At 42.5% G+C, this 20,775-nt stretch overlaps 1 protein-coding gene across 1 annotated transcript in view; it reads left to right on the top strand.

The window, feature by feature from the left end:
* The window catches only part of CDK8 (cyclin dependent kinase 8), a 399,753-nt gene that overhangs the window by 115,037 nt on the left and 263,941 nt on the right, over positions 1-20,775 (top strand). Inside the window, exon 3 of the mRNA XM_053708497.1 lies at positions 15,054-15,164. Within this exon, the coding sequence (XP_053564472.1) occupies positions 15,054-15,164 (111 nt within the window). The remainder of the gene's footprint in view (positions 1-15,053; positions 15,165-20,775) is intronic.

Here is a 20,775-nt window from a genome sequence, read left to right as displayed (position 1 = left end):
TTCCTAGACAGGCATTACCAGTTTGTAGCTCTTCCCTTCGGATTAGCTACGGCTCCAAGAATCTTTACAAAAGTTCTGGGCTCACTTCTGGCGGTACTAAGACTGCGAGGCATAGCGGTGACTCCGTACCTAGACGACATTCTGATACAAGCGTCAAGTTTTCAAACTGCCAAGTCTCATACAGAGATAGTTCTGGCATTTCTGAGGTCGCATGGGTGGAAGGTGAACGTGGAAAAGAGTTCTCTATTACCACTTACAAGGGTTCCCTTTCTAGGAACTCTTATAGATTCTGTAGAGATGATAATTTACCTGACAGAGGCCAGGTTATCAAAACTTCTAAATGCTTGCCGTGTCCTTCATTCCATTCCACACCCGTCAGTAGCTCAGTGCATGGAAGTAATCGGCTTAATGGTAGCGGCAATGGACATAGTACCATTTGCGCGCCTGCATCTCAGACCGCTGCAATTGTGCATGCTCAGTCAGTGGAACGGGGATTACTCAGATTTGTCCCCCCTACTAAATCTGGATCAAGAGACCAGAGATTCTCTTCTATGGTGGCTTTCTCGGCCACATCTGTCCAAGGGGATGACCTTTCGCAGGCCAGATTGGACGATTGTAACAACAGACGCCAGCCTTCTAGGCTGGGGCGCAGTCTGGAACTCCCTGAAGGCTCAGGGATTATGGACTCAGGAGGAGAAACTCCTCCCAATAAATATTCTGGAATTAAGAGCAATATTCAATGCTCTCCTAGCTTGGCCTCAGTTAACAACTCTGAGGTTCATCAGATTTCAGTTGGACAACATCACAACTGTGGCTTACATCAACCATCAAGGGGGAACCAGAAGTTCCCTAGCGATGTTGGAAGTCTCAAAGATAATTCGCTGGGCAGAGTCTCACTCTTGCCACCTGTCAGCGATTTACATCCCAGGCGTAGAGAACTGGGAGGCGGATTTTCTAAGTCGCCAGACTTTTCATCCGGGGGAGTGGGAACTTCATCCGGAGGTCTTTGCTCAACTGATTCATCGTTGGGGCAAACCAGATCTGGATCTCATGGCGTCTTTCCAGAACACCAAGCTTCCTTGTTACGGATCCAGGTCCAGGGACCCGGGAGCGGTGCTGATAGATGCTCTGACAGCCCCTTGGGTCTTCAACATGGCTTATGTGTTTCCACTATTTCCGATGCTTCCTCGTTTGATTGCCAAGATCAAACAGGAGAGAGCTTCGGTGATTCTGATAGCGCCTGCGTGGCCACGCAGGACCTGGTATGCAGACCTAGTGGACATGTCGTCCTGTCCACCGTGGTCTCTGCCTCTGAGACAGGACCTTCTAATTCAGGGTCCTTTCAACCATCCAAATCTAACTTCTCTGAGGCTGACTGCATGGAGATTGAACGCTTGATTCTATCAAAGGGTGGCTTCTCGGAGTCGGTTATTGATACCTTAATACAGGCTAGGAAGCCTGTTACCAGAAAAATTTACCACAAGATATGGCGTAAATATTTATATTGGTGCGAATTCAAGTGTTACTCATGGAGTAAGGTTAGGATTCCTAGGATATTGTCCTTTCTACAAGAGGGTTTAGAAAAGGGCTTATCTGCCAGTTCGTTAAAGGGACAGATTTCTGCTCTGTCTATTCTTCTACACAAACGTCTGGCTGAAGTTCCAGACGTTCAGGCTTTTTGTCAGGCTTTAGCTAGGATTAAGCCTGTGTTTAAGACTGTTGCTCCGCCGTGGAGCTTAAACTTAGTTCTTAACGTTCTTCAAGGCGTTCCATTTGAACCCCTTCATTCCATTGATATCAAGCTGTTATCCTGGAAGGTTCTGTTTTTGATGGCTATTTCCTCGGCTCGAAGAGTCTCTGAGTTATCTGCCTTACATTGTGATTCTCCTTATCTGATTTTTCATTCAGACAAGGTAGTTCTGCGTACTAAACCTGGGTTCTTACCTAAGGTAGTTACTAACAGGAATATCAATCAAGAGATTGTTGTTCCATCAATGTGTCCTAACCCTTCTTCAAAGAAGGAACGACTTTTGCATAATCTGGACGTAGTCCGTGCCCTGAAGTTCTATTTGCAGGCAACTAAAGATTTTCGTCAAACTTCTTCCCTGTTTGTCGTTTACTCTGGACAGAGAAGAGGTCAAAAGGCTTCGGCTACCTCTCTCTCTTTTTGGCTTTGTAGCATAATACGTTTAGCCTATGAGACTGCTGGACAGCAGCCTCCTGAAAGGATTACAGCTCATTCTACTAGAGCTGTGGCTTCCACCTGGGCCTTTAAAAAGGAGGCCTCTGTTGAACAGATTTGCAAGGCTGCAACTTGGTCTTCACTTCACACTTTTTCAAAATTTTACAAATTTGACACTTTTGCTTATTCGGAGGCTATTTTTGGGAGAAAGGTACTTCAGGCAGTGGTTCCTTCTGTTTAATGTTCCTGCCTTGTCCCTCCCTTCATCCGTGTACTTTAGCTTTGGTATTGGTATTCCATAAGTAATGGATGACCCGTGGACTGACTACACTTAACAAGAGAAAACATAATTTATGCTTACCTGATAAATTTATTTCTCTTGTAGTGTAGTCAGTCCACGGCCCGCCCTGTCTTTAAGGCAGATCTAAATTTTAATTAAACTCCAGTCACCACTGCACCCTATGGTTTCTCCTTTCTCGTCTGGTTTTGGTCGAATGACTGAATATGACATGTGAGGGGAGGAGCTATATAGCAGCTCTGCTTGGGTGATCCTCTTGCAGCTTCCTGTTAGGAAGAGATATATTCCATAAGTAATGGATGACCAGTGGACTGACTACACTACAAGAGAAATACATTTATCAGGTAAGCATAAATTATGTTTTCATCTTCTTGGGGTTTCAAAAATGGAGCTTCTGTAGATCAGCTTTGCAAGGCTGCGACTTGGTCATCTTTGCATCCTGTTTTTCTTAATTTTTTAAATTTGATACTTTTTGCTTTAGCAGAGGCTTCTTTTGGGAGAAAGGTTCGTGTCCTCTAGCTTGGGTATTGGTTTCCAACAGAAACTAAGATGATCCGTGGACTCACCATGTCATTAGAAAGAAAACATAATTTATTCTTACCTGTTAAATTTATTTATTTCTTGACACGGTGAGTCCAGGGCCCGCCCTGTTTTTCAGACAGTTTGCTTTTCTCTAAACTTCAGGCACCTTAGAATAATTCCTTTCTCCTTTCCCTATGGTCGATTGACTGGGGATTGTGGGTAGGGGGAGTGTTATCTAACAGCTTTTGCTGTGGTGCTCTTTGCCTTCTCCTGCTGGTCAGGAGTGATATTCCCAACAGTAATTTAGATCAGTGGTTCTCAACCAAAGTGACCTCAAGGCCCGGTAAATTTTAGCTAGACATGTCCAGGGCCCGGTAGTGTATAAGTGTGTGTATATATATATATATATATATATATATCAGGGGCGGGCTGTTCAGCCAGGCAAATAGGACCTGGGCCGAGGGACCAGCAAGTAGGGGGGCCCACAAATGGCATCTCCACGGATCCTAGTGCATTCCTGAAGCTGGAGTTTTCAGTTGCCCTATCAGTAACTAAGCAAAAAAAGTGTGGGTTTAGAGGGGCCCTGGCGGGGGTCTGTTGCTATGAGGGCCATGGAGTGTGGGGTCTGGCCCTGGAGGTTGGGTACCCTTTCTCTGGACCTTAATGTTGGGGGTCCTGGCTCTGGAGGTTGAGGGGCCTGTTGGGGGCAGGGCAGGGAGGCTACCATGTTCATTTGCATACAATTTAATACATTTTGGTCAGTGTGAGACAGTGTTCCTGGGACCTTGATTGGTATCAGTCTGCCCTTGGTGTGCAGTGGGGTAAGAGTGTGCAGTGGGGGCATGACAGGCCGGGGCCCACCAGCAGGGCTATCACGGCCCGGTACTGGGCCACGGCCCGGCTGTTGAGAAACCAGGATTTAGATGATCCATGGATCCATGGACTCGCTGTGTCAAAAAAGAAATACATTTATCAGGTAAGAATAAATTTATGTTTTTACCTCACAATTTCCTCAGCTCACCAGAGTAAGTTCTGTGTATATGAAACGAGGAAAGAGAAGCCCTGAGTCTTTTCAGTGAATATACAAAGTTTATTAGGAGCAGGCTTCCTGAAAGACATAAGGTAAGCTCCTATCTAACGCGTTTCGCGCATGAGCACATGCGCTTCATCAGAGATATTGGTCTCTGCTGCTGAGGGTCAATTTAAAGGTGAGAAGAACCAATCAGCAGGTGTGACAGTATTTACCCTTTGTGTGTATGATAGACTGTATGAGCTGGTAATTAAAGGGAAACACACCTGTGTATACCTGATAGTGAAAACGATAGCTCTCACCTGTTACATTGCTCCCCAGCAGGGAGAAACATACAAAAACAGAATCATACATATAACAATTATATAAGATGCAGTTAATATTTCTCTTACATGGTGTATCCAGTCCACGGATTCATCCTTACTTGTGGGATATTCTCAATCCCTACAGGAAGTGGCAAAGAGAGCACACAGCAGAGCTGTCCATATAGCTCCCCTCAGGCTCTGCCCCCCCAGTCATTCTCTTTGCCGCTCTAACAAGTAGCATCTCCACGGGAGGGTAAAGAGTATGTGGTGTTAGATTTGTACCTTTTGTTCCCCCCCCTATCTTTAAGAAAATGTTCCCCATAAATGACCCCAGGCGGGACGCGTGGCAGACGGTCCCTAAGGTGGAGGGAGCAGTTTCAACACTTGCTAAGCGTACAACTATACCAATAGAAGACAGTTGTGCTTTTAAAGACGCTATGGATAAAAAATTGGAAGGTTTGCTGAAGAAAATGTTTGTTCAGCAAGGTTTCCTTCTCCAGCCAATTGCCTGCATTATTCCTGTAACTACTGCAGCGGCCTTTTGGTTTGAGGAGCTGGAGGAGTCGCTCCAGAGGGAGACTTCATATGACGAAGTCATGGATAGAATTCACGCTTTAAAGCTGGCTAATTCTTTTATCACTGATGCCGCTTTCCAATTAGCGAAGTTAGCGGCGAAAAATTCAGGTTTTGCCATTATGGCGCGAAGTGCGCTTTGGCTCAAATCATGGTCGGCTGACGTGTCGTCAAAAACAAAATTACTAAACATTCCTTTCAAGGGAAAGACCCTTTTTGGTCCCGAGTTGAAAGAAATTATCGCGGATATCACTGGGGGGAAGGAAACTAATCCCCAAGGATGGTAGGGCCACAGCAGAGACTCTGGCATCGTGCTGTAGTGTGTTAAACCAGTGGCAGCTTCAATTTGCTCCGGTTCGGGCAATAAGGGGTTAATTGGCTTGAAACTTGGTGTGCAATCTTTTCAAAGCATTAGGATCATATGGTGTAAATTTCATAAAGATCGGATGTTTTTTTGAGATTTGGTAAAAAAGTTGGTGCTTTTTATTATTTAAAGGCACAGTAACGTTTTTTTAAAAAAAATCTTTCTGACAGAGGTCAGGAAGTCAAAGCTTTTGAATACTTGCCGAGTTCTTCATTCCATTCCTCGGCCTTCTGTGGCTCAGTGCATAGAGGTAATTGGTTTGATGGTTGCGGCAATGGACGTAGTCACTTTTGCCCGAATTCATCTAAGACCACTGCAACTGTGCATGCTCAAACAGTGGAATGGGGATTATTCAGATTTGTCTCCTCAAATACAAATGGACCAGAAAACCAGAGACTCTCTTCTCTGGTGGTTGTCTCGGGATCACCTGTCCCAGGGAATGAGTTTCCGCAGACCGGAGTGGATCATTGTCACGACCGATGCCAGTCTGTTAGGCTGGGGTGCGGTCTGGGACTCCCTGAAAGCTCAGGGTCTATGGTCTCGGGAAGAATCTCTTCTCCCGATAAACATTTTGGAACTGAGAGCGATATTCAATACACTCCAGGCGTGGCCTCAACTAGCGGAGGCCAAATTCATCAGATTCCAGTCGGACAACATCACGACTGTAGCGTACATCAATCATCAGGGGGGAACAAAGAGTTCCCTAGCGATGAAGGAAGTAACTAAGATCATCAATTGGGCGGAGGATCACTCCTGCCATCTATCTGCAATTCACATCCCAGGAGTAGACAACTGGTAGGCGGATTTTCTGAGTCGTCAGACTTTCCATCCGGGGGAGTGGGAACTCCACCCGGAGGTTTTTGCTCAGCTGACCCAGCTATGGGGCATTCCAGAATTGGATCTGATGGCGTCCCGTCAGAACACCAAACTTCCCCTTTACGGATCCAGATCCAGGGATCCCAAGGCGGCATTGATAGATGCTTTAGTAGCGCCTTGGTCATTCAGTCTAGCTTATGTCTTTCCACCGTTTCCTCTTCTCCCTCGGCTAGTAGCCAGAATCAAACAGGAGAAGGCTTCGGTAATTCTGATAGCGCCTGCGTGGCCACGCAGGACTTGGTATGCAGACCTAGTGGACATGTAATCGGTTCCACCATGGAGACTGCCATTGAGGCAGGATCTTCTAATTCAAGGTCCATTCAAGCATCCAAATCTAGTTTCTCTGCAACTGACTGCTTGGAGATTGAACGCATAATTCTAGCTAAGCGTGGGTTCTCTGAATCAGTGATAGATACTCTGATCCAGGCCAGAAAGCCTGTCACCAGGAAAATTTACCATAAGATATTGCGGAAATATCTTTGTTGGTGTGAATCCAAGGGTTACTCGTGGAGTAAGGTTAGGATTTCAAGGATATTGTCTTTTCTCCAAGAAGGATTGGAGAAAGGTTTGTCAGCTAGTTCCTTAAAGGGACCGATATCTGCTATGTCTATCCTGTTACACAAGCGTCTGGCAGCTGTACCAGACGTTCAGGCGTTTGCGCAGGCCTTAGTTAGAATCAAGCCTGTTTACAAACCAGTGGCTCCTCCATGGAGTCTAAACTTAGTTCTTTCAGTTCTTCAAGGGGTTCCGTTTGAACCTTTTACATTCCATAGATATTAAGTTATTATCTTGGAAAGTTTTGTTTTTGGTAGCTATTTCTTCTGCTAGAAGAGTTTCTGAATTGTCTGCTTTGCAGTGTAATTCACCCTATCTGGTGTTCCATGCAGATAAGGTTGTTTTGCGTACCAAACCTGGTTTCCTTCCAAAAGTGGTTTATAATAAGAATATTAACCAGGAAATTATTGTTCCTTCTCTGTGTCCTAATCCAGTTTCTAAGAAGGAACGACTGTTACACAATCTTGATGTGGTTCGGGCCTTAAAATTCTATTTAAAGGCAACTAAAGATTTCAGACAAACATCATCTTTGTTTGTTGTCTATTCTGGTAAGAGGAGAGGTCAGAAGGCGACTGCTACCTCTCTTTCCTTCTGGCTGAAAAGCATCATCCGATTGGCTTATGAGACTGCTGGACAGCAGCCTCCTGAACGAATTACAGCTCATTCCACTAGGGCTGTGGCTTCCACATGGGCTTTCAAGAATGAGGCTTCTGTTGAACAGATTTGTAGGGCAGCGACTTGGTCTTCACTGCATACATTTGCCAAATTTTACAAATTCGATACTTTTGCTTCTTCGGAGGCTATTTTTGGGAGAGAGGTTTTGCAAGCAGTGGTGCCTTCCGTTTAGGTTACCTGACTTGTTCCCTCCCTTCATCCGTGTCCTAAAGCTTTGGTATTGGTATCCCACAAGTAAGGATGAATCCGTGGACTGCATAAACCATGTAAGAGAAAACAGAATTTATGCTTACCTGATAAATTACTTTCTCTTACGGTGTATCCAGTCCACAGCCCGCCCTGGCAATTAAGTCGGGTTCAAATTTATTTTTGTAAAACTACAGTCACCACTGCACCCTATAGTTTCTCCTTTTTCTCCTAACCGTCGGTCGAATGACTGGGGGGGCGGAGCCTGAGGGGAGCTATATGGACAGCTCTGCTGTGTACTCTCTTTGCCACTTCCTGTAGGGATTGAGAATATCCCACAAGTAAGGATGAATCCATGGACTGGATACACCGTAAGAGAAAGTAATTAATCAGGTAAGCATAAATTCTGTTTTACAATAGGGGTGTCTTTGCCATTGTGCAGTATGTTAATGTATTTACATAATGTGTTTCAATTGAATGAAGATATGTATGTGTGCAAGAATAGGGAGTGACAATGAACACAATTAAGTGAGCACATAGAGAGTTGTTGCACATAGTGTAAATGACCATAATGGTCCTGATACATACTAGGTAATGGGGGACAATTGGCAAAAAACAAAACAAGAAACAAACTACTGTGCACAGTTATTGATTAAAATAGTTAATAACATTAAAGACACGATGTTAGATTAGCATTAGTTGAAGAAAGTAAAAGATAAAAAAAGGTAGTAAAAAAACAGTAGAAAAAAAGTTATACTTGAGCTGCAGGTAAAAAAAAAAATGAGGAAATGAATTGCAGCCAATCAGCATCAGCAATGCTGAGGTCATTAACTCTTTTACTGTGACCTCATGAGATTTCATAGTAAACTTCCTTAAACTGAATAGGGAAATAAGATGAGTGTGCACGAGGCTCACTCCCTTGCCTGTCCCGTGACAGACTAATTTCCTTTGCAATGGGGTTTGAATATTTTTTTTTTACATAGAGATGTTCAGGTGATATTTTCTAGTCAGCTTTTTACAGCTATGCTGCACCACTTTCAAGTGTTTCAACATTTGGCTATCATGGCCCTTTAAGTGGTGTTGTAGACACTGACAGTCAGTCCTTTTCAATGTGGAAATAGGTCTTATTGCAGACACACATTTGGATTTTCTTTGTTTAATATACAGAAATAGCAGTCAGCAAGATGTCCAGTTGGCTCATGGCAAGCCATAGATCTAACAAAGAAAAGCAGCGACTTTTATTATTTCAGTATGCAAGAATCTAAGATTCCACAGCTTTGATGTTGTTTTTTTCTCCATTCAATAAAAAAATTACTTTTGAATTATTATAAAAAGTTGCATTCACAAACGAAGTAAATGAATCTCACAAAAGCAAACGAAGAACTATAACACTGTGTGATCATCTCCACCAGCAAGCTTGAGTTGTAGTTGTAGTTTTATCTAAAATCTTTCAATTTTTTTTTCTCTTGTAAGGTGTATCCAGTCCACGGATCATCCATTACTTGTGGGATATTCTCATTCCCAACAGGAAGTTGCAAGAGGACACCCACAGCAGAGCTGTTATATAGCTCCTCCCCTCACTACCATATCCAGTCATTCTCTTGCAACTCTCAACGCGCATGGAGGTAGTAAGAGAGAGTGGTGAAAAATAGTTAGTTTATTTTCTTCAATCAAAAGTTTGTTATTGTTAAATGGTACCGGAGTTGTACAATTTTATCTCAGGCAGAGATAGAAGAAGAATCTGCCTGAGTTTGCTATGATCTTAGCAGGTTGTAACTAAGATCCATTGCTGTTCTCACATATGTCTGAGGAGAGAGGTAACTTCAGAGGGAGAATGGCGTGCAGTTTACTCTGCTATGAGGTATGTGCAGTTACAATTTTTTCTAGAATTGTAAATGCTAGAAAATGCTGCTGATACCTGATAAATGTAAGTTAAGCCTGAATACAGTGATTTAATAACGACTGGTATCATGCTTACTCTCAGGGGTAATACCATTATAAAAATGCTATATAAAACGTTTGCTGGCATGTTTAATCGTTTTTTATATATGCTTGGTGATAAAACTTTATTGGGGCCTAATTTTTTCCACATGGCTGGCTTTATTTTTGCCTTGAAACAGTTTCCTGAGGCTTTCCACTGTTGTAGTATGAGTGGGAGGGGCCTATTTTAGCGCTTTTTTGCACAGTTAAAATTACAGACTGAGACATCCAGTTTTCCTCAGAAGTTCCCTGAATGCTACAGGACATCTCTAAAGGGCCTAAAGTCGTTTATTGGGGAAGGTAGGAGCCACAGCAGAGCTGTGGCAGTTTGTTGTGACTGTTAAAAAACGTCTGTGGTTTTTTTGATCCGTTTTTTGAACTAAGGGGTTAATCATCCATTTGCAAGTGGGTGCAATGCTCTGTTAGCCTATTACATACACTGTAAAAAATTCATTGATTTACTGCCTTTTTTCACTGTTTTTCAAATTCTGACAAAATTTGTTTCTCTTAAAGGCACAGTACCGTTTTTTATATTTGCTTGTTAACTTGATTTAAAGTGTTTTCCAAGCTTGCTAGTCTCATTGCTAGTCTGTACAAACATGTCTGACATAGAGGAAACTCCTTGTTCATTATGTTTAAAAGCCATGGTGGAACCCCCTCTTAGAATGTGTACCAATTGTACTGATTTCACTCTAAGCAATAAAGATCATATTCTGTCTTTAAAAAATTTATCACCAGAAGAATCTAACGAGGGGGAAGTTATGCCGACTAACTCTCCCCACGTGTCAGATCCTTTGACTCCCGCTCAAATGGCGCCAAGTACATCTAGGGCACCCATAGCGTTTACTTTACAAGACATGGCGGCAGTCATGGATAATACACTGTCAGCGGTATTAGCCAGACTACCTGAATTTAGAGGTAAGCGAGATAGCTCTGGGGTTAGACGAAATGCAGAGCATACTGACGCTTTAAGAACCATGTCTGATACTGCCTCACAATATGCTGAAGCTAAGGAAGGAGAGCTTCAGTCAGTGGGTGATGTTAATGACTCAGGAAAGATACCTGATTCTGATATTTCTACATTTAAATTTAAGCTTGAACACCTCCGCGTATTACTCAAGGAGGTTTTAGCTGCTCTGAATGACTGTGACACAATTGCAGTGCCAGAGAAATTGTGTAGACTGGATAAATACTATGCAGTGCCGGTGTGTACTGATGTTTTTCCAATACCTAAAAGGTTTACAGAAATTATTACTAAGGAATGCTATAGACCAGGTGTGCCGTTCTCTCCCCCTCCTATTTTTAGAAAAATGTTTCCTATAGACGCCACCACACGGGACTTATGGCAGACAGTCCCTAGGGTGGAGGGAGCAGTTTCTACTTTAGCAAAGCGTACTACTATCCCTGTCGAGGACAGTTGTGCTTTTTCAGATCCAATGGATAAAAAATTAGAAGGTTACCTTAAGAAAATGTTTATTCAACAAGGTTTTATCCTACAGCCCCTTGCATGCATTGCTCCTGTCACTGCTGCTGCGGCGTTCTGGTTTGAGTCTCTGGAAGAGGCTTTACAGGTAGCGACTCCATTGGATGACATACTTGGCAAACTTAGAGCACTTAAGCTAGCCAATTTTTTTGTTTCTGATGCCATTGTTCATTTGACTAAACTAATGGCTTAGAATTCTGGTTTTGCTATACAGGCGCGCAGGGCGCTATGGCTTAAATCATGATCAGCTGACGTGACTTCAAAATCTAAGCTGCTTAACATTCCCTTCAAGGGGCAGACCCTATTCGGGCCTGGTTTGAAGGAGATTATTGCTGATATCACTGGAGGAAAAGGTCATGCCTTTCCTCAGGACAGGTCCAAATCCAGGGCCAAACAGTCTAATTTTCGTGCCTTTCGAAACTTCAAGGCAGGTGCGGCATCAACTTCCTCTAATGCGAAACAAGAGGGAACTGTTGCTCAGTCCAAGACGGTCTGGAGGCCAAACCAGACCTGGAACAAAGGTAAGCAGGCCAAAAAACCTGCTGCTGCCTCCAAGACAGCATGAAGGAACGGCCCCCTATCCGGTAACGGATCTAGTGGGGGGCAGACTTTCACTCTTCGCCCAGGCGTGGGCAAGAGATGTTCAGGATCCCTTGGCGTTGGAAATTTATATCCCAGGGATATCTTCTGGACTTCAAAGCTTCTCCCCCAAAAGGGAGATTTCACCTTTCACAATTATCTGCAAACCAGATAAAGAGAGAGGCATTCTTACACTGTGTACGAGACCTCCTAGTTATGGGAGTAATCCATCCAGTTCCAAAGGAGGAACAGGGACAGGGTTTTTACTCAAATCTGTCTGTGGTTCCCAAAAAAGAGGGAACCTTCAGACCAATTTTGGATCTAAAGATCTTAAACAAATTCCTCAGAGTTCCATCATTCAAGATGGAAACTATTCGTACCATCCTACCTATGATCCAGGAGGGTCAATATATGACTACAGTGGATCTAAAGGATGCTTATCTTCACATTCCGATACACAAAGATCATCATCGGTTTCTCAGGTTTGCCTTTCTGGACAGGCATTACCAGTTTGTAGCTCTTCCCTTTGGATTAGCTACAGCCCCAAGAATCTTCACGAAGGTTCTAGGGTCGCTTCTGGTGGTCCTAAAGCCGCGGGGCATATCAGTGGCCCCTTACTTAGACGACATCCTGATACAGGCTTCAAACTTCCAAATTGCCAAGTCTCATACGGACATAGTACTGGCATTTCTGAGGTCGCATGGGTGGAAAGTGAACGAGTTCTCTATCCCCACTCACAAGAGTTTCCTTCCTAGGGACTCTGATAGATTCTATAGAAATGAAAATTTACCTGACGAAGTCCAGGTTATCAAAGCTTCTAAATTCCTGCCGTATTCTTCATTCCATTCCGCACCCTTCGGTGGCTCAGTGCATGGAAGTAATCGGCTTAATGGTAGCGGCAATGGACATAGTGCCGTTTGCACGCTTACATCTCAGACCGCTGCAACTATGCATGCTCAGTCAGTGGAATGGGGATTACACAGATTTGTCCCCTCTACTAAATCTGGATCAAGAGACCAGGGATTCTCTTCTCTGGTGGCTATCTCAGGTCCATCTGTCCAAAGGTGTGACCTTTCGCAGGCCAGATTGGACAATTGTGATGACAGATGCCAGCCTTCTAGGTTGGGGTGCAGTCTGGAACTCCCTGAAGGCTCAGGGATCGTGGACTCAGGAGGAGTCACTCCTTCCAATAAATATTCTGGAATTGAGAGCGATATTCAATGCTCTTCAAGCTTGGCCTCAGTTAGCAACTCTGAGGTTCATCAGATTTCAGTCGGACAACATCACGACTGTGGCTTACATCAACCATCAAGGGGGAACAAGAAGTTCCCTTGCGATGTTAGAAGTCTCAAAGATAATTCGCTGGGCGGAGATTCACTCTTGCCACCTATCAGCTATCCATATCCCAGGTGTAGAGAACTGGGAGGCGGATTTTCTAAGTCGACAGACTTTTCATCCGGGGGAGTGGGAACTCCATCCGGAGGTGTTTGCACAAGTGATTCATCGCTGGGGCAAACCAGAACTGGATCTCATGGCGTCTCGACAGAACGCCAAGCTTCCTTGTTACGGATCCAGGTCCAGGGACCCCAAGGCGACGCTGATAGATGCTCTAGCAGCGCCCTGGACTTTCAACCTGGCTTATGTGTTTCCACCGTTTCCTCTGCTCCCTCGACTGATTGCGAAGATCAAGCAGGAGAGAGCATCAGTGATTTTAATAGCGCCTGCGTGGCCACGCAGGACCTGGTATGCAGATCTAGTGGACATGTCATCCTTTCCACCATGGACTCTGCCTCTGAGACAGGACCTTCTACTTCAGGGTCCTTTCCACCATCCAAATCTAATTTCTCTGAGACTGACTGCATGGAGATTGAACGCCTGATTTTATCAAGGCGTGACTTCTCAGAGTCAGTCATTGATACCTTAATACAGGCACGAAAGCCTGTCACCAGGAAAATTTATCATAAAATATGGCGTAAATATCTTTATTGGTGTGAATCCAAGGGTTACTCATGGAGTAAAGTCAGGATTCCCAGGATATTATCCTTTCTCCAAGATGGTTTGGAAAAAGGATTGTCAGCTAGTTCCTTAAAGGGACAGATTTCTGCTCTGTCTATTCTTTTTCACAAGCGTCTGGCAGATGTTCCAGACGTTCAGGCAAGCCTGTGTTTAGACCTGTTGCTCCGCCATGGAGCTTAAATTTGGTTCTTAAGGTTCTTCAAGGAGTTCCATTTGAACCTCTTCATTCCATAGATATCAAACTTTTATCTTGGAAAGTTCTTTTTTTGGCAGCTATTTCCTCGGCTCGCAGAGTCTCCGAGTTATCTGCCTTACAATGTGATTCTCCTTATCTGATTTTCCATACGGATAAGGTAGTCCTGCGTACCAAACCTGGGTTTTTACCTAAGGTGGTATCTAACAAGAATATCAATCAAGAGATTGTTGTTCCATCCTTGTGTCCTAATCCATCCTCAAAGAAGGAACGTCTATTACATAATCTGGACGTGGTTCGTGCTTTAAAGTTTTACTTACAAGCTACTAAAGATTTTCGACAAACATCTGCTTTGTTTGTTGTTTACTCTGGACAGAGGAGAGGTCAAAAGGCTTCGGCAACCTCTCTTTCTTTTTGGCTAAGAAGCATAATCCGCTTAGCCTATGAGACTGCTGGACAGCAGCCTCTTGAAAGGATTACAGCTCATTCCATTAGAGCTGTGGCTTCCACCTGGGCCTTTAAAAATGAGGCGTCTGTTGAACAGATTTGCAAGGCGGCGACTTGGTCTTCGCTTCATACTTTTTCAAAATTCTACAAATTTGATACTTTTTGCTTCTTCGGAGGCTATTTTTGGGAGAAAGGTTCTACAGGCAGTGGTACCTACCTTGTCCCTCACTTCATCCGTGTACTTTAGCTTTGGTATTGGTATCCCACAAGTAATGGATGATCCGTGGACTGGATACACCTTACAAGAGAAAACACAATTTATGCTTACCTGATAAATTTATTTCTCTTGTGGTGTATCCAGTCCACGGCCCGCCCTGTCATTTTAAGGCAGGTAATTTTTAAATTTAAACTACAGTCACCACTGCACCCTATGGTTTCTCCTTTCTCTGCTTGTTTTCGGTCGAATGACTGTATATGGTAGTGAGGGGAGGAGCTATATAACTGCTCTGCTGTGGGTGTCCTCTTGCAACTTCCAGTTGGGAATGAGAATATCCCACAAGTAATGGATGATCCGTGGACTGGATACACCACAAGAGAAATAAATTTATCAGGTAAGCATAAATTGTGTTTTTCTAAAATCCTATTTCTTACAGAAAGTTGGCTTGAATTTTAGTTTAATTCAGTGTTTTAATTGTGCATTCTGATTTTTAGAAACAATAATACTTTTTAAAATGATTCTACTACTTTTTCACATTTGTAATTTTATAGTTTTTATATTTTATTTTTCAGCTTCTTCGAGAGCTAAAACATCCAAATGTAATTTCTCTCCAAAAAGTGTTTTTATCTCATGCTGACCGGAAAGTCTGGCTTCTGTTTGATTTTGCTGAACATGACTTATGGGTAAGATTACAAATAATTTAATACTTGATAGAATTGGATGCTACATGTATATATGACTATCACAGCTACATTTTCACCACTGCAGTAAGGAAATATGCCACTTGTTCAGTATGTTGTCAATTAGTCTTATACTCAAGGTTAATTTCTTACAATTGGAGGTATATGTTTGTGATTGTTTTATAGTTTTTATTACATTTTCATTCTTCACAAATTATATTTTGACGAACAGAATATGTCAAATCATTTACATAAAACCATGAAAATAGAGCCTAAGAACCCTTTGTTTTTGTGACTTTTAATTATAATCAGGGCCGCCACTAGACCAGTCAATACAATAGATTTGCATAATCAACAAATGCATGATAAGAAGACAATGCAATAGCACTTAGTCTGAACTTCAAATGAGTAGTAGATTTTTTTTAAACAAATTGCAAAGTTATGTCTATTTCCACGCCCCCTGTACCATGTGACACCCATCAGCCAATTACAAATGCATATACGTATATGCTGTGAATTCTTGCACATGCTCAGTAGGAGCTGGTGACTCAAAAAGTGTAAATATTAAGACTGTGCACATTTTGTTAATGGAAGTAAATTGGCAAGTTGTTTAAAATGACATGCTGTATCTGAATCATAAAGTTTAATTTTGACTTGAGTGTCCCTTTAACCATTGATCAGGGCCCCCCTCCCCCTTGACATGTGCAATTTTTGACCAAGTGACTAAAACGTATATGCACTTTATTCTTAAGTGTAGTCAAACTTGGAAATTTTGTAAAGTAGGTAGTAACACACAAACACAGAAACACACAGACACACTCATACACTGAAACACACACTCATACATAAGGATTCACATATAGACACTTTAGCAAACACTCAAAGAAACACACAAACACACTCAGACACTGAAACACACACTCACACATAAGGATTCACATATAGACACTCTAGCAGACACGCAAACAAACACACTCAGACACAGACTTGTGTCAGCACTTGTTTACATTGACCTGACCAGTAATGAGGTAGACTACAGTTTTGTCAAAAAAGGAGATTTACAAAACAAAATATGGAGTTCTGATTATCTTTTTGTGAAGGAAGATGCCAACTTAATGATAACAGCATGCAGTGGCTGAAAGGAATTGCCCTGATCTGCTTAAGCAATAATTTAAAGCTTAAATGTTGGATTGGTGACTTCCAGAAAGGTCTCATTAGTCTCAAAGTCTGTAGAAAGATGTGAATAATCAGTAGTAAGGTCAAAATGTCCTAACAAGGAACAGACAATGGACACACACAAACTCAAACACAAACTTGCACATACACCCAAGGAAACAAAGACAGCCTTAGAAAACCAAAACACACACACACAGAAAATACACACACACAGAAAACACACACACAGAACAAACACACACACACACAGAACAAACACACACACACAGAACAAACACACACACACACACAGAACAAACACACACACACACACAGAACAAACACACACACACACACAGAACAAACACACACACACACACAGAACAAACACACACACACACAGAACAAACACACACACACACAGAACAAACACACACACACACAGAACAAACACACACACACACACAGAACAAACACACACACACACACAGAACAAACACACACACACACAGAACAAACACACACACACACAGAACAAACACACACACACACAGAACAAACACAGAAAGACATAAATACACACCCTCACTGAGACATCCGCAGAAAACACACAGACATACACACACTCTCTCAGAGACACTCACAGAAAATGCACAGACATACACCCCCCTCACATCCACAGAAAACACAGACACACAAACATACACACACCCACCCTCAGAGACATCCACAGAAAATACACAAAGACATACATACACACACCCTCAAAGAGACACCATAGAAAAAGCACAGACATTCATCCTTACTTGTGGGATATTATCCTCCTGCTAACAGGAAGTGGCAAAGAGCACCACAGCAGAGCTGTATATATAGCTCCTCCCTTCTCTCCACCCCCAGTCTAAGTAATAGGAAGAGGTAAAGTGAAAGAGGTGATAAAATTAGTTTTTATTTTCTTCAAGCAAGACTTTTTTATTTTAAATGGTACCAGTGAGTGCTATTTTTTCCCAGGCAGCAGATGGATGAAGATTTCTGCCTGGAGACTGATGATCTTAGCAGTTGTCACTAAGATCCAGAGTAGTTCCCACAGAATGGCTGAGGAGTACTTGAGAAGCTTCAGTGTGAGGAACGTTTTTCATGCTACAAGCATTGAGGTATGTTCAGTCATTTTTTTTTCTGAAGAGACTGTGTTATTTCAAAACTGGCTGACAGTATTCCCATAAGGGAAGGGGTAAGCAGTAATCCTACATGTGATAGAAGGGTATTACTGGGACCTTTATGTTATGGGCTGAAAAATGGTTGACACTGATAACATAATGTTTTTTGTGACAAAACGATTTTATGTTTGGAGGGCAATTTAACGTTTTTTGTGTGCAAACGTTTTTGACTTTTGATGGCACTGGAGGGTTCACATGGCTTTCAATAATAGTTGGGTATATGGAAACCCACATGGCTAGGTTCTAGACCGCTTTACATCGGTTTTTACTAGGCAGTAAGACATTGATGTAGATGGGTGAGGCCTAATTTCGCGCCTCAGTTGCGCAGTTGAATTTTTGAGTAACGTTTTTTTCCATTAAGGGTTAAGCATACCTTACTTGTGGTGCAATCTTAGCTGGCAAGATAAGACACATATATACAAAAATTGTGATGATTATAACATTTTAGAGCAGTTTTGGAAAAATTGTACTCTTTTTTTTTTTTTTTTTTTTTACTCTTAAAGGCGCAGTACCGTTTTTCAGATTGTTGTTTTTTTCACTAAATAAAGTGTTTTCAAATCTGTGGTCATTACTAGCCGGTTTCAACATGTCTGACATTGAGGAAAGTCAATGTTCTATGTGTTTAGAAGTCATTGTGGAACCCCCACTTAAAATGTGTCCCTCATGTACTGAAAGGGCCTTACATTGCAAAGAACATATTTTAGCTGATAAAAGTATGTCTCAGGATGATTCTCAGTCAGAAGAGAATCAGGTTATGCCATCCAATTCTCCCCAAGTGTCACAACCTTTAACGCCCGCTCAAGCGACGCCTAGTACTTCCAGTGCATCTAATTCTTTCACCCTGCAAGATATGGCTGCAGTTATGTCTACTACCCTTACAGAGGTATTATCTAAACTGCCAGGTTTACAGGGTAAGCGCAGCAGGTCAGGTATTAGAGTAAATGCTGAGCCCTCTGATGCTTTATTGGCCATCTCCGATGTACCCTCAGTGCTCTGATTTGGGGGTAGGGGAATTGCTGTCAGAGGGAGAGCTTTCTGATTCAGGAAAGATGTTCCCTCAAACAGACTCAGATGTGACGGCCTTTAAGTTTAAGCTTGAACACCTCCGCTTGTTACTCCGGGAGGTTTTAGCGACTCTGGATGATTGTGACCCTATTGTCATCCCACCAGAGAAATTGTGTAAAATGCATAAATATCTGGAGGTTCCTACTTATACTAATGTTTTTCCAGTCCCTAGAAGAATTTCGGACATTGTTAATAAGGAATGGGATAGACCAGGCATTCCGTTCTCTCCCCCTCCTACTTTTAAGAAAATGTTTCCCATATCTGACACCATTCGGGATTCTTGGCAGACGGTCCCTAAGTGTCATGATCCGGTGTACATGCACTCAGGAAACAGACCCTCGGGGCAGTGGTAGGGATTTGAAGACACCGACCCCTGACCCGGGGAAGAGTATCCTGGACGTGGATGGATGATATTCTGTGATTCATAGTTGCTAGAAGTTATTGAAGAATTAATGGAGAGTGCAATATTTGTTTACAATATGTTCTGGCTTCACTGTGAGTTATAATTAGTTAACAGGAGTAGCTGCAGGATTCAATGAGAGAAATATATAGCAATGTTCATGCTCTCAAGTAATCAGGTAGAAGTTTGATACTTAGATGCAAACTAAGGTTTGTTGTAGGTTCACAGTACATAATGTTTTATAAGGTTGTATGTCAGGGTTAAACACAGCAGCACAAGTGATAAACAGGTTGCAAGTCTTAGGCATTAATTACTGTTTTGTGCATATAAATGCAAACCAAGGTTTGTTGCTGGTTCACAGTTCATTATATTATGTAAAGCTGTATATCAGTATAATCAGAGCAGCACAAGTGATAGACAAGTTACAAGTCTCAGGCATTAATTACTGTTTGATCAAACTAGGTTTGTTGCAGGTTATTTCAGCAATGAGAACTAGAAGCACAGAAATAGTTATAAAGTTCTGAGTAAGATGTTATTGTAATTAGTGAGTGATGGTAAGCAAAAGCATAGTTGATTTATAATAAAGTTCAGAGATTGTTAAGTAGCTGTGTCCAGGAAACAGAGTGGAGATATTTATGATACTTGCGGTTTGATGATATTTAGCATAGGTAATAGAAAATGCTGTATCTTGGAATAGTTGGTAAGTTCAAGCAGAAAACTGACACAAGCCTCTGTTCAGGATCACACTTCAATGTTAATGCAAAGCACATTAGACCTGAGAAGGCTTAAAAAGAGGCTGAGGTAAACAGGTGCATGAATGATTAATCAGGCAGGCAGGCAAGCTGAATGTGAATACTGCCCAAATGCAGCAGTCAGAGAAGGAAGTCTTAAAGGGATAGTGACATTAGGCTGAGATATGTTACACTAAGGTGGAGGGAGCTATTTCTACCCTGGCTAAGCGTACAACTATACCTATTGAGGACAGTTGTGCTTTCAAAGATCCTATGGATAAAAAAATTAGAAGGGCTTCTAAAGAAGTTGTTTATTCATCAGGGTATTCTTCTACAACCTATAGCGTGCATTGTTCCAGTAACTACTGCAGCAGCTTTGTTGGTTTGAAGCTCTAGAGGAGTCTCTTAAGGTTGAGACCCCATTAGATGATATTTTGGATAGAATTAAGGCTCTCAAGCTAGCTAATTCTTTTATTACAGATGCCGCTTTTCAAATGGCTAAATTAGCGGCAAAGAATGCAGGCTTTGCCATTTTAGCGCGTAGAGGGTTATGGCTTAAGTCTTGGTCTTGTCATCAAAATCTAAGCTTTTAGCTATTCCTTTTAAAGGTAAGACCTTATTCGGGCCTGAACTAAAGGAGATCATTTCCGACATGGAGGTAAAGGTCATGCCCTTCCTCAGGACAAGACGGTTAAAATGAGGGCCAAACAGAATAATTGGTTCCTTTCGAAACTTTAGAGGTGGACCCTCTACTTCCTCCTCCGCCACAAAGCAGGAGGGGAATTTTGCACAATCCAAGTCAGTCTGGAGACCTAACTAGACCTGGAATAAAGCTAAACAGGCCAAGAAGCCCGCTGCTGCTACCAAGACAGCATGAAGGGGCAGCCCCTGATCCGGGACCGGATCTAGTAGAGGGCAGACTTTCTCTCTTCGCTCAGGCTTGGGCAAGGGCTGTTCAGGATCCCTGGGTATTAGAAATCGTGACTCAGGGGTATCGACTAGAATTCAAGGATTTTCTCCCAAGAGGGAGATTTAATATTTCACATTTG

The sequence above is a fragment of the Bombina bombina genome, chromosome 3 (genome assembly GCF_027579735.1).
Source record: "Bombina bombina isolate aBomBom1 chromosome 3, aBomBom1.pri, whole genome shotgun sequence".
In the NCBI taxonomy this organism is placed as follows: Eukaryota; Metazoa; Chordata; class Amphibia; order Anura; family Bombinatoridae; genus Bombina; species Bombina bombina.
Note: the sequence above shows the minus strand (reverse complement) of the source record. Positions and strands in the feature narration are given on the sequence as shown.